This window comes from Crinia signifera, chromosome 1, assembly GCF_055691185.1.
Source record: "Crinia signifera chromosome 1, ASM5569118v1, whole genome shotgun sequence".
NCBI classification, from domain to species: domain Eukaryota; kingdom Metazoa; phylum Chordata; class Amphibia; order Anura; family Myobatrachidae; genus Crinia; species Crinia signifera.
The window spans coordinates 371,210,607-371,225,705 of record NC_139217.1 but is presented as its reverse complement, the minus strand read 5'-3'; the positions used below and the strand labels follow the sequence as shown (position 1 = coordinate 371,225,705).

Here is a 15,099-nt window from a genome sequence, read left to right as displayed (position 1 = left end):
ATGGGTGTCCCCATGAAAACAATGGGCATTCACATAGGAATTCGGGCGGAATTAGGTATGCCAGGGGCGGGCGGCTGATGTCACATGATGTCAGCTGCCCGCCCTGCCTTCATCGGAATGGCCGCAAATATAAGGCAGCCTCCACTGACATATTTGCATGGCCTGAAGAAATCATGCAAGGTTGGGAATGGATGTTTATGCAAAACATCCATTCACATGCCTGCGGGGAAAATCGCCTTGTGAGTGGGGTGTGGCCATTCATGCGGCCGGCATTTAGTTGGCTAGCAAAGCAGTGAAATTCACTGCTGTGCGAGTCAACCAGAATGACCTCCTTGTATCCAAGTCCAATTTATTGCCTATGACAGTGTATGACAGTGTATGCCCTCAAACTTGGGACAGTCAGGAGCTGCCTTCCTTGTATGTCACCACTTTTTGCCAGTATAGATACAGCAAGTATACTCATCCTTGTCTTAAAGTCTGTTGTTTTATTTATTTTTATATATTACTTTAATTATAATATGATATGCTAAGTTACATATACTATGTATATTTTCTGTATGGAGTATTTGGACATTAAGAGGGAAATTTACTAACAAATTAACAATTTTCGTATTCATATTGATGGGACATTCGTATTTGTATTTACAAATACGAAGGAATACACCATCGATAGAATACGACAGGAATCACCATTCAAAAGAATGGTGGTTCCTGATTTACTAAGCAGCCGTATTGAAAATAGGGGTTCCCTGATTTTTTTAAACCAGCCCCAGGCTCCAGGTCTGGTTCCCAAAATATGGGGGACAAAATGACTAGGGGTCCCCAGTATTTTAAGAACCAGCCCCAGGCCAAACCAGCCAGCAGGGTAATGTCACAGCCGTTGGACACTTATTATATAAGGTCCCGCAGCCAAAACATTTATCCCTACTGACCAGTCAGCCTGGCCAGGGGCCCTGGGGGAGTGGGGACCCCCCCAATTAAGGGGGTCCCCCCTCTCCAGGACTTACCTGATCAGGCTGAAGCCTGGTGCTGTCCCCGGTGACCCTGTGCGGTGGTCACCAGGCTAATTCAGTGTAAAAAAAATAGAATAAAAACTATTGTCTTTTACTGTGGAACTATGAGTTCCAGCAAGCCTCTCCCGCATGCTGGGACATTTTACACAGTTTTTATTTCCGTTTGTGAATTAGATCATTTCACAGACCAATTTTCTTTGACAATGAGTTTGGGAATTCTGCCCCAGTTTTGTGCTGAGGATGTACAGGAAATGAAATATGAAATGCATCCTACTTGTCTGCTGCATTCATTTTCCCTTTGCTGTACAATATAGTGATGCTGCAGTCCGCCACCATAAGGAATCAAATATTGATGGAACTGCAGCAATGTATCTCTATGCAAGCTCAGATTTCAGTCTGCAAGCAGAGCTTTGTTCTGAGAACAGCACAACATGAAAGGCTCATGTGTTCAAGGACACTAATGGCCAGGAAATCAATAAGAAAAGGCCATTTGCTGTTCAAGAGTCCAGTTTTTACAATTTCCCATCAATTCAGCTGTAACAAGATTACATGAAATATTAATATTTGTCCTGTAATTCTCATCTGAACCCACAGGGAACTGTGTGGATATAGAGTATGACATACTGTAGATGCAGCAAAGTGCAGGCAATCAGCCGCCGGGTGACACTTAAAGGGGCAGCGTGAGCTTAAAGCTTATGTAAGGGAATATAACACAGCAGCTTTCTCTGAAGCAGGGCAGTGCCAGTTATTTTACACAGCTAATTATCATTCGGGAATTCCAACAATTCTGTCGCACCCGTTTTAACTAGATATTGCTTTTTATGATAAATCTGGCTGTAAATAAGTGATAGAAGGAAAAAAACACAATAAAAATAAACCTTTGCTTAGGCCACGTCAACATTGCCAGAATGCCAACATGTACAAAATGCTGACATCTATCTGTAGTGTTGTATACATAAGCTCATCATGTTGACAATATGATTTCCAATACAATTTTCTAAAATTAGGCTTAACCCTAAAATGGGGTGTCGACATTCACAATGTTGACAAGTTGGCATTCAGACCATATCGATATTCTGGTGTCAACAATCTGAATGCATAGAATTTTAAAATGAAGCATACAGAACCAAATGGTACCTCACCTTTCTCTGCATGACAATAACCGAAATCTGGATTTGGTTGGTCATTACTTGAGAATCTGGCTACAGATGTGCCCTCAGACACCTGGCATCTTTATGCCACATGGTACAAAATGCTTGGCACAACTGAGATGCTGCAATACATGTGGCACAGCAAACATTTTATTTGTTTTAGTTGCATCGTGGATGCATACAAAGCTGCTCACAGTGTACCAGAGACGCTAAGTTGTGACTTTGTTTGCAAAAGAACTGGTACAACCTATGTACAAAGTCACAGGTTCAGCATAATCGAAATCTAACCAGGTGGGAATAATCACAGTGGGTGGTCAATTTGGAACCTTTTACACAAATTAGCGATTTAGTTGCACACTGGTGTACAAGTACCGCAAGCCCCAATGGTCTCCAATATACACCAGCAACATAGATTTGTTGCTTGTTCTGGTATTTCACACTACAGGAAAAATGTGAATTGTGTGCCAAAAATATTGCTCTAAATGGCTTAGTCAGCAATGTGATATTAGCAGGTGCAGTGTTCAGTAACTCCCATCATCCTCAGCAAAGCGGTTCTCTCCAAGGACGTTAATTCATTAACTTATCCCTGACAGTAATAAATATCTCAGATTTATGCTAAAAGTATCATCTGTGACACAGTTACAAAGAAACAAGTATAAAATGGGTAATGTTCACTCCAGAATATATAGGAGTGCTAATAAAAAATGAGCGCTGTTGCAGTAGTTTAACAAACCATGTAATTAAGCTGCAGATATATAATAGGCCTGTGGAGGCATACGAGAACTCAGCATAAGTTAACACACAAACAAAAAAAATGTTCACTGCAATATCTGCACTAATATAGAATCTAGAAGAAGGCTGATATGGATGAATCAAACTCAGATTGTACTCTAATAATTTATTATCAACCCATAATCATAAAATCAATGCATTTCAGTGCGCGCGCACACATATAAAAATCACAAAGGTATTAAAAAAAAAAAAAAAACGAGGGGGATGTTTTTTTTTATTTATATATAGGACAATCTGAGTTTGATTCATCCATGTCAGCCTTATTCTGTATTAGCGCAGATATTGCATTGAACAGTTTAAAATTAGTAACAGTAATTTAATAACAAGTATAATAAATAGAATATATATATATATATATTGCATGATTTCTGGGGTGGTTCTTTCACTACATAGTATATGTTGTACAATGTGCTTACAGGTTAAGATATTAGCATGCATGCAGCCGTAATAGACACATCCTGGACTTATTTCTTTGTTCAGCATTTAGTGCATGTGTCAGAGGAACGCACACACTGCTACATCATAGTAACGAGCTACCATGTTTTCACCAGTTGCAATTAGTGTCTGATAAATCCTACTAAGCACCACACAGGCTATGCTGACCAGCAGATATTGAACGTATGTATTAGCAGGCCTTCAAATCAATCATTTTACATTCTATTTTCAACTCATTGATATTTCCCTCTAGACTTTGATGGTATATAATTTGTATTAACAAAAACATTTTTGTCTACGCTGTTATTCTATAACTCTATCAGATACAATTACAATATACGTTAGCACGGGTGTCAAACACAAGGCCCGCGGGCCAAATCCGGCCCGACAGACCTCGTCATGTGGCCCACGTAGCACCCGCCAGCCTTCACCTTTTATTCTCTTTTTTGAGAGTTTGTTTTTGCACTGCCGGCGGCCATGTTCCTGTGGTCTTTTAAGATGTCTGCGGCCACAGGAACATGGCCGCCGGCCTCCACGGCTACGTGGAGGAGGGCCCGGCAGCCTGTTCCTTCTTATCGAGGCAGTGGTAGACGCTGGGTGGGGACGTCATGACGATGACGCCTCCCACCCACGCGTCTGCAGGCAGGCCGAGTCGGGGGGCCGCAGCAGGACAGGCCGTGGCGCAGAGAGTGGAATTGAAATCACTGGAGCCGCAGCAGCAGTAAAGGAGCCTGAGGGATAAAATACAGTAAGTTACATAAAAAAACAATATATCTGGTGGTGGTGTCATGGCATTACTTTTATATTATACAGGGGGAGCAGCCTGTGGTGTCATTATTATTGTACAGGGGGAGCAGCCTGTGGTGTCATGGCATTATGCCATGACACCACAGGCTGCTCCCCCTGTATAATAATAATGCAATGACACCACAGGCTGCTCCCCCTGTATAATATAAAAGTAATGCCATGACACCGCAGGCTGCTCCCTCTGTATAATAATAATGCAATAACACCACAGGCTGCTCCCCCTGTATAATAATTTGTGTCATGGCATTACTATTGTTATATTATACAGCGGGAGCAGCCTGTGCTGTCATTGCATTATTATTATACAGCGGGAGCAGCCTGTGTTGTCATTGCATTATTATTATACAGCGGGAGAAGCCTGTGGTGTCATTGCATTATTATTATACAGTGGCCCTTTGAGGGTGACCAAACTGCTGATGCGGCCCCTGATGAATTTGAGTTTGACACCGCTGCGTTAAAGGATAATATTCTTATTAAATAGATTGCTATACCGTTTATAAATGCATTTGTGCTACTCTAGTATATCAACTTGCTTTATGAATTTTAGGATATTTTTTAAGACATTTGTGCAAATTTCTCTCACAACTTTGCACATACATATTTAAATATGCAGGTTGCCGCAGTGGCATAACAATAGCCCAGCAGACCCCGCCGTGGCAGGGAGGAGCTGAGTAAATGTGGGCGTAGAGGGTTTGCGGGGCTATCGCTGAACTGCTGCTGCTTGCCGGGACCTGCAGATCTACTTGTCTGCAGTCACGATTTCCAGCACTCCTCCTGCTGCTGCTAATTCATTTATTATTATTATTATTATTAACGGTTTCTTATATAGCGCACACATATTCCTAAGCGCTTTACAGAGAATATTTGAACATTCACATCAGTCCCTGCCCCTGTGGAGCTTACAATCTATATTCCCTACCACATGTACACGCACACAAAGACATTCAGTTAATTTTTTGTTTGGAGCCAATTAGCCTACCAGTATATTTGTGGATTGAAAAATAGCCCTAACAAAATGTCTGCCCCCTTACAGAAGACAGGTTTTGAGGATGCAAGAGGAGGCGACCTCCTCTAGAAACCTTAAAAATGGTCTGCTGTTAGGGGTAGCCATTTAATTGGATGCATTTTTCATTAGCAGCAGGAAGAGCGCCGGGACTGCAGGCTAGTAAGTAGATTTGCAGGTCCCGTAGAACCGGCAAGTGGATGTATAAGTGAGAGTAAACTTTACTGGGGGGGTTGCCTAAATTTTCCGGCAGGGGGGGAGCATATTTTGTAGTTCCACTACTGGGTTTCCATTATGATCAGCTTTTTTTTAACAACTGACAGGAGCTTATATTTAAATATAGATGAGCAACGTTGTAAGAAAAGTTTCAGCAAACTGAATATTGCAGCAAAACAGACTATATCATAGAGATGTGTCGTTCTGTGATTGTCATTTTTGATTCACCATTCTGCACCATATCTACAATCACATTTTTCAGAATTCACTTCTCCTGGCAAAATGTGCAGATTGAGTCAATTGTTCTGTGGAAAAGTTTTGGTCATTTCCTTCATGTAGTTTCCTGACTGGGGCATCCCTGGACTGCAGGCATCGGCAGTGGGAAAAGTCTCCCAAACAATGGAATCCAAACAATGGGACACAATTTTTCTAGTAATATTTATTGCGTAAAGATTCAGTGAATATTGTAGAGTTTAGAAAGTAACATGAACATAACAATAGGGCATAAGCTGATGCATGTTTGGGGGATGCCCAGCACAAAGAGCAAAGTTCCCCACATGCCAGGTCCCTCCCTGTGATGCGACTGCAAAGTTTTGCAATAACATATATATATATATATATATATATATATATATATAGTGAACTGTCGCATGTTAAGGGTAGCCCCATTGAGGTGCAGCCAAGCTGTGCATGCCGCCATGTTTTGGGTCACAGCAGGTTTGTGTGGTATCAAGCAGCCACTGTGGCCTGGCCCACAAACGGTCCATAAATGTGACCGCAATTTAAGGGGATAAGCTGAATTAGGTGCATTATACTGTCTAATACAAAACAGTCATTAACTTTAAGCATATAGCTAAATTAACTGTTATTCACATAGAGGGCACTAGAATCCAAGGCTTGAAGTAATGTTAGTGGAGGTCGGAAAGATAAGTAATTATAAAAGAAAACAGTGGCCCTTATTCAGATCTGATCGCAGTACAATTTTGTTTGGAAAATGGGCAAAACCATGTGCACTTCAGGTGGGGCAGATGTAACATGTATGAGTTATTTTGTTTCTGTGCATTTTAAATACTGGCTGCATTATTCTTACACTGCAATTAAGACTTCAGTTTCAACACACCCCACCCAAATTATCTCTCTCTGCCCCACCTGCAGTGCACATGGTTTTGCCCATTTTCTGAACAAATTTGTACTGCGATCAGATCTGAATAAGGGCCAGTGTGTGGATTCTGTGCTGGCACATTCTCCATGGTCTCCCTTTGTGTTCAGCCTCTCTTAGATCACTACTTGTAGATCAGGTTCATGCTCACAGGGAACATACTGGACAGAAACGAAATGGTTCCTTGTTCTATGCAGTGTTAGAATCATATAATGGCTGTTATCCTAACTGAAACCATGGCAGCCATTGTTAGAATATTGCAGAAATAGGCACACAAATATACCTGTATAATACAGCATTAGCTTACTCAGCTGTTCTTACCTGTCTCATCAGAACTTTTAAGAGTCAGTTCATATGTCAGATCTATGAGAAAAAAAACACAAAGTATTAAACATCTGATTATAACCAGTATCGCTTTGCCCTTTGGGCACATTTGGCAAATCGTCATTTAGAAGATATTTTATCATTCTATTTTCTGAAAGAAGCCTGACATTGGCTGGTCTCCTAATCACCCACTCTATGAAAAAATATTTTTTTTTGTTTTGTATCCATACAGAGAATTTATATTGCCATGCAGCTGTTACCATATATACTCTATGATTAAGTTTGCGGTTTTACGTTTCTGATTCAAAGGGTGGAGACCACACACTTAGGGGGTAACCCGGTGTGTGGAATGAGGGGTTTGTTTACCAACACGGGAGTTCTATTTAAGATGGGATGCTGCTATGGGTAACCAATCAGAATCTACTTATTTATTTAGCACCTTCTAGAAGATAATAGATAGTAGCCGATTGGTTGCCCACAGCAACATTCCCTTTGAAATAGAACTCCCTATCTTAGTAAATTTCCCCTTAAATGGGGTTTTAGTAGGTAATCTAGATACACTTAATTCTGTCTGCTAAATAAATAAGAAGTAGAATCTAATCGGATGCCCATAGGAACCTCCCATCTGAAATAGAACTACAATCACTCCTTACAATTTGTAACCTAAAAATAAAAAAGATTTGTACATTATCTGAAGAAACTATTGGGTTAGCCAGCTGCTGGTAATGAATGAGTTACAATGATCCAAACTGTTATTTGTGTGTAATGAGGACAGGTGTTCTAGCAGTATGTTCCATCCTTTCTAGTGACCTGAAGGACAGCCAGCTGGGCTGCACATACTGATCGAGAAGCAACACAGGAGAACAATAATGCATCCTATATCCTTGATTTGTCCTAGTCAGGTGTTCACATTCATACAGTATATTATACTCAGAAGACAGCACCGATATTAGGCTTCATGGTACAGAACATATGATTCTGCAGTCAGATCATACATGCAAGCTGTATTGTTCGCAACTTTCTTTTTGTGGACATCAGTTTGTGATAAAGGTCATGTGCAATGGAAGTTCCACAATAAGTGTGTGTGCTGTATATTAGTCAGCTACAATTTCTGGACATTAGGATGCAGCTTAGTTCTCAGAAACAATGATTCATAATGTTTATTTTGCAATGATCGTAACTGATTAGTATGGTGCAACTAATGACCTGCGGGCCTTGTGTGGTACTTTTTTTTTCTTTGCCAAACATGCATCTTAAAGCAGGCCATGCTGATTAAAATGATATGCAGCATGCCTATATTCTATGTGTGACTGTGGCTGTATCTGCATACAAAATGCAACATACAGAATATAGGCACGCCACATATCATTTTAATTGGCAAGGTCTTGTACTTGTGCATCTTATATGCATAGAAATGTAAATAAGGCGCAGATTAAATGAAAAAAAAATAACACAAAAAAAGATGCTTGGCACTACTGAGTCACCCAACGGAATGGTGCGACTAGAATGGGTCGTTCAATTCACAAGGAGGCTAGATGTATGTGAATACATCTATACCTCAGAAGCGATTGCAACACCGACCAAGTAGTGCAGGGGGGATATCACACAGCACATATATACATGCATGTTATATGTGCTGGATCGATCCCCCCAGGGATCACCAGAGCTGCCCAAGAAGCAGCATAAGCTATTGCAGTGTTAAGCTTCCCCCAGCCAATGAGTTTATGGAGGAAGGGTTGGGGGAAGCTTAACACTGCGCACAATAAAAACAGTGCTGGCGATATCCGGGGATCAACGTTCCTTCACAATTATATGCATGATAACATGTATGTATATATGTGCTGCACTACTTGGTCGGTGCTGAGATATCTACCTAGTGCAAAGTATGCCTGTTAGTCATTATTACCTGTGCAATGCTGCTGCAATCGGCGGATCTCAGCGTGCAAGCCTTTCAGTGTGTTGGCATGTTCCTGCTGTAGAAATAGCAGGTTCTTCTGGGCACTTTGTAGCTGATTTTCCAGGTTGGAAGTGGCCATGATGGTTTTCACTCTTCAGGAGAGAGCAAGGAGTCAGCCTGCCAGAGAAATTCATGACCAAATTTTAACATAAATGTTATAAACATATATGATATATTTGACAGTGTTTGACACTGTATAGACACCATAAAGGCAAGATCATATCCCTACAGCACACTGAGGCCCAGCAGGTCTTACGCTGGGTACACACTAGACTAGATGATATCACCTATGAACGATATTGTTAACAATTTAGCTTGAACTTTCAGGCAAACGATATAGATTATACACACTGAACGATAATGCTAACAATATTATTCAGTGATGTCATCCTGTCCCCGCTCCATACAGTTGTTGACGATATAGCCAAAATTGAGCTGCATGCGCGGATGATGAGGGACATTGTTAACAACCCACAGGAGCGTACGTCGTTAATGATATTGAGCATTTACACAGGACGATATTACAAATGGCATTAATCAGAAGGGGCAAAATGAGCTATATCATTTAATATATCACTTAATGTCTACCCTGCTTTACTGAGGAAAGTTGTCCTTGAATGAAAAAAAAAAAAAAAAAGGAATATGTTAAAGTCTTAATTTTGTCACAACTGTCCTGGTACTCAGACACACAAAGGGCACTGCTAATGCAGATAGTGCGAGTGTGATGCATAATAACAGTGGCATATTTCCCCCCAATTGTAGTGGATTACAGTAACTAACACTCCTGTATGCACTACTAAATGCGTGTGGGATATCATGTTGACATTCAAAATGTTGATATAGTCACAATGTTGACATAGTAACTTTTGTACATACTCTACTAAGCTGCCATACCAACATCACTGCACACACACCACTATGGGCCTGATTCAGAGGTGGACGCTGCAGTGTGATATTTCCCTGTGTAAGTAGCCTGTGTCTGACTGTGAAGGATACATAGGTCCAATTTGACCTGTTTTCATCCGATTGGTACAGGCCGATATATTGGATGAAAATAGGCCAAATCGGCTGTGTCTGACACGGGAATGCGCATCGAACCAGAGCATACAGATCATATGATCTGTCAGATCGGATGCATCAGTGACACATTGCATGTATCGCATGTGATTTGTAGGTGTGTGCCGGCCTGCAGTCAGGGGAAGGGCCCTCCCTTCTCTAAACATCATTTTACACATCTTCACAGTTAATCAGGAACATAAACAGGCCTACATTGATTGATTCACGTGGATTGTACAGGTTTCAGTCATTTGTATCAGAGCCCTTTGTCTGAGGACAGAAATGTAATGCGAGTATCATTCGACTAATTGATTTTAAGTACAATTTGATTCACAATCAGTTTATTGTGTCAATCATAAGTCTATGGTCTTATAAGTGTATAGTGTAACAATCATACTACAAAATGATTAAAAGAGCAGGTTAAATAAATATGTTCCCTCAGTTCCTATGTCCATTCTGTTGTAACATGGGTCACACATATAAACAATCAAATCTAACGACTATGGGCGGTATTCAGTTGTTTAAGTATGTCCCCGCACCTTTACATGCCCCTCCCAGCAATATGCAAATGTTTCTGTGAGCGGGCACTCTAACACCAGTACAGCTCACTTCCCCAGGGGTGGTGAAGCTAAATGCTTGAAAAATCACCAGTTTGAGCACTGAAATTTCACATTGCTCCCATTAGTTTTGTCATGTTTAGCCGCTATGTGCACCTAATCCCGACCATAATGAGTGTGATATGCGCAAAATAAATTCAATTGAATGTTTCCCCATGATCTCCCATTAATTTAGAGAGGAAATGGGGCTTGACTAAACAATTGAATACCACCCTAAGGAGTAAATTTACTGATAGGAGTTCTGTTGAAGATGGGATGTTGCCCATAGCAACCAATCAGATTCTAGCTGTTATCTTCTAAAAGGTGCTAAATAAATAAAGAGTAGATTCTGATTGGTTGCTATGGGCAACATCCCATCTTCAATAAAACTCACATCTTAGTAAATAAACCCTTGAGAATCTACTATTGGATTGTAAGTATTTCTAATGTATAGACTTATCAATACAAATGTTTTCAATTAGTCTGCATCATTCACATCCTCTTTATAGGTACAAAGCACAAACAGTCCTGACAAAAGGTTATTGATAGTCATTCATAAAGGTGATCTTGTCACAACATGGAGGGACAGTATGGTGTCCTAACATGTTTCCTGCCTACTGGGCACTTTGTCATGGGAATGGTGACAGTTTACAAAAATGTTACCTAACAAATACCTTGTGTTGTCATGAAATCTTCTACAGCTGGTTTAACCTGTTGTTGGAGTGACTCCTGCAATGCTACTTATTGTACCTTATAAATACTTGCCTCGCAAAGTTATACATTAAAGGCCCCCATACACTGGGCCGATTTGGGCTGATTCTGACGAACTGGGCTGTCAAATCGGGTCAGTTGGACATCCTGACCGGTCAGATCACCCGACCTGTGACCTCCCGGTGGCGGGCAGGGAGAAGAGCAGGGTCGCATGCAATCCATCACAACAAATTGTGATGGATCGCATGTGTCTCTGTCGCCAGGGAAAGTCCCGGGCACCTTGCGGGGTATCGGCTGGCCGTACACTGCTGCGAGACATCGCAGCAGTGTATGGCCACATTAAAGGTGCCCATACACTTATCCAATTTGGGCCAATTTCACCCAATACCGATGGATCGGGCTGAGAAATTGGCCAAAATCGGATGTGTTTGACATCCCATCCGACTAGATGCGCGGCCCCGTGTGCGTCGGGTCGGACCATACAGATTGAACCTGCTGCAGATTCAATCTGTTGGATCGGAACTCATCAGCGGCACATCGTGGGTGTTTTTTAGTACGAACGATGTGTTGGGCCCGATCAGTAGGGGCTGGGCGGGCAGCGTGGCATCCGGCCTTCCCGGGGGTGTGGGTGCAGTGTGACGGCGGGGCAGGCAGTCTGCAGTGTCCGGGACAGCCGTGGCAGAATAAAAAAAAAATACTGATTGTTGTCATACATCTCTAATGGGTGCATTAGACTGAAATAATTAACTACCTATTGATTGCAGTTGCTAAGGATGCCCATACTATAAATCTTATGGTGGCAACCACCAACAAACTCAGTGGTCCATCATTAAGTAATACCACTTTCACACCGAGCAGCAAACTACCGGGTTAAAACTTTTCAACCCGGTAATTTGCTGAATAACACAGGTATTTCTTCGGTGTAAAAGGGTCAACCCTGGTAACTGCCGGATCGCAGGTGTGAGAGGGGTATAAAATGGGTGTGAAATAGTACTACTATACTGAATTTCTTGTGACATAGGGCCTTATTCATGTTTCTAAGCAATGTCGATTTTCACGCAATTAAGTGATTACTGGTAGGTTGCAGATGTGCTGTCATAGCATTTTTTGTGATGCCGCTCACAGTAAGAATTTAAACAAAAGATTGACAGAACAGGAAATGAGGAATGGCTTAAAAATGCAGGCATGTCACGGATGTTTTTAGGATGTGTAAGGCATTCACAACCTCAGAAAAACATGGCACCAGTGTTGCTACTGCTGCAGTAAGTCTTTGTGAACAGACTCATTTGGTTAGTTAGAGTTCCTCATTACTGCATCTATGCTGTTTATGTGTATGCAGTAATGAGGACATTGCAATGGCTGTGGGGGCGGGGGCATTCAGTCTGCATTCAGTCTGCATTCTTTACAGGGCAGCAGCCGCACTTACGATGATTAGCAAGTCTGTAGGCTGGAAAATCGTAACTGCCTAAGCATGTGCGTACAACCATGAATAAGGCCTATAATACATAATCACATAAGAAAAGTACTGTTAAGTAAAACTACAATGTCCAGACCACCAAATCTGTGTATCTTATCAGAGTGGCCCATTCAAAATAATAACCAAATTCCCCTGCTGTGAATAAAATATGTTAAAACATGGATAGTCTTAGGGACAGCTGCAGTGACACCCCTAGTGTCCAGTTTATTACTGAAGAACTATTGTGTGAATTTCATGATGGACAATCTACGGACAGAAGAGTCTTTATCAAGGCTTTCTAGAACAGCATTAACAGAATTTATCAGATTACAAAACTTGTTCCTCTTCATTCTGATCTGAGATTCATAGCGTCACGTGACACTAAACACCAATTAACCACTTACATTAGTCAGTGAGCCGTTAGTAAGTAAGAACTTGGGAAAAAGGGGGAAAACCTCAGATATTAGTAAAAGCAAAACAAAACACCAATCCAAAAGTACACTATTTTTTTGCTGAATGGCCATCAATTCGTTCCGCGCGCATGCACAGTCAATTCATAATCGTCCATCTTGCAGAATTGCAGGGCTGAGGTCAGGTCTGAAACCCCCCAATGTTATTTACTATAATGATCTTTAGCTCAATGTGATTCCCATCATGGTCTTGCATGGAAGGCATCAACCATTCTCTATGTGAAACCCGATGCAGTGTAACACATTAACCAAAAAAAATAAAGAATCTGTTAGTATCAGTTATGTTCTATGAACTTGCAGAGATCCGGGTATCCAGAAATCGTATACTGAGGAAAACCACTAGGCTTTCCTCTTTTTCGGAGTTCTTGCTTTCTAGTATTTTAGAAAGCACTTATGTTGCTCCAGATCATCCCGGAATGGTGACAAAATAGGCATAATCTAGTGTAACTCAATTTAATGATATTGAAAAGTATAAAAACATGGTATGAACAACAAAAGTATATAAAAGTACCAGAATCCAAATGTAGGGAGGATTGCCCGAAAAGGTGGAGAACTAAGAGTAACAAAGTTCTCAAAAGTGCATGGTATAAGATGGCAGTCCCGGTTACTGGCATCGAATAGCAGCTGGATGGTGTCGGTATTGGTCCCTTCTAAGTGGGTCAGGATGATACACTCAAATGTGTTTCAACCCTGCTTGGGTCTTTCTCAAGGAGATTTAAGGTATTTGTATGTCTGTTCCATGGATAATGTCTCTATTTAAATGGCTTCTATCCAATTAGGAGATCCGTTTTTCGGTGCCAGGAAGTGGTAGCATTTAGTGATGCCCCACTTCCTGTAATACAGGGTCCCGTATTTCTAATATTAAAAATAATTACTTACAAATGGCGGTTGCCACACTTCCAGTCCAGCGAGCATATGCCCCACTCCCAGATTCCAGAGCGCAATGACCCAGGCAGCAACATTCAAAATCCCGTTCAGGTAGAAAGACAGGAATAATATTTCATCTGGTTCAAGTTTTTAGCTTTAATTTTAATGTTAAAACAATTCTAAAACAAATATATTTCAGCTGTTTTACAAATATAATTTCTGTTTTGATTAAATAACATTCGTTGGAAATGTAAATCTGCAGGTAATACTATAAATATGGCCAAGATTAAGAGGCCAATATAGGATCATTATAATTTAGCTTTGTAAAAGCTGGTTAATCATCAAGCTGAAACTTAACTCTATTAACACATCAATTAATTTGTGACCAGTCAAGTTAGGTTTTGAAAGTAGCTCTCTGTAAATTGGATTGTTTCATACTAATGTTGGCCACAGCTAGGCCCATACAAACTAAGCACATAGTCAGGAAATAACCACACACACACACACACACACACACACACACACACACACAAATAACAAACAAGATTTACCATCATACCAGTAAAATAAAACATCAAACTGCAATCAGTGGGTAAATGTTTTTCAATATAGTGTACAAGTCTTGCATTAGACCAAGACAAGAAGAGTGTAGGTAACTATATACAGTACTACAACCAATACAATACAAATATTGAGGCAATACTGTAGGTGTTGGTTGGCAACATTACTGTAGCATAGATCTATATGGGTAAATAAATATGTAACATATATAGTGCAGGCGGATAGAATAAAAAGTAATTAAAAAATAACAAATGTGTTTTGGGGCATTATTAGTATTTAATATATATTGGTGACTAGAATACAAGGGAACCACAATAAATATTTACTATATAAATATGTCACATACTAAAATGGACCATTATGACCTATTTTGTTATGGTTTTATTGTTAGGGCACCCTCCTATTACTGATTTGATCACTTACCTCTCCTTTTCTCCTTTTGTGTGTCCCTTCTTCTTACCCCCCCCCCCTCCTCTTGCTTAAAACATTATTCATGTTGATATTCCTAATATTGTTGAATTGATT

General features: G+C 40.7%; 1 protein-coding gene across 4 annotated transcripts in view; it reads right to left on the bottom strand.

Moving 5' to 3' along the window:
- CCDC92 (coiled-coil domain containing 92) overlaps nucleotides 1-15,099 on the bottom strand; it is a 45,961-nt gene that overhangs the window by 1,882 nt on the left and 28,980 nt on the right. For all 4 annotated transcript variants that reach the window (XM_083150935.1, XM_083150962.1, XM_083150954.1 and 1 more), the window contains exons 2-3: nucleotides 8,807-8,974; nucleotides 6,898-6,939 (exon numbers count right to left, since the gene is read on the bottom strand). In XM_083150935.1, the coding sequence (XP_083007061.1) occupies nucleotides 6,898-6,939; nucleotides 8,807-8,936 (172 nt within the window). In that variant the 5' untranslated portion in view covers nucleotides 8,937-8,974. The remainder of the gene's footprint in view (nucleotides 1-6,897; nucleotides 6,940-8,806; nucleotides 8,975-15,099) is intronic.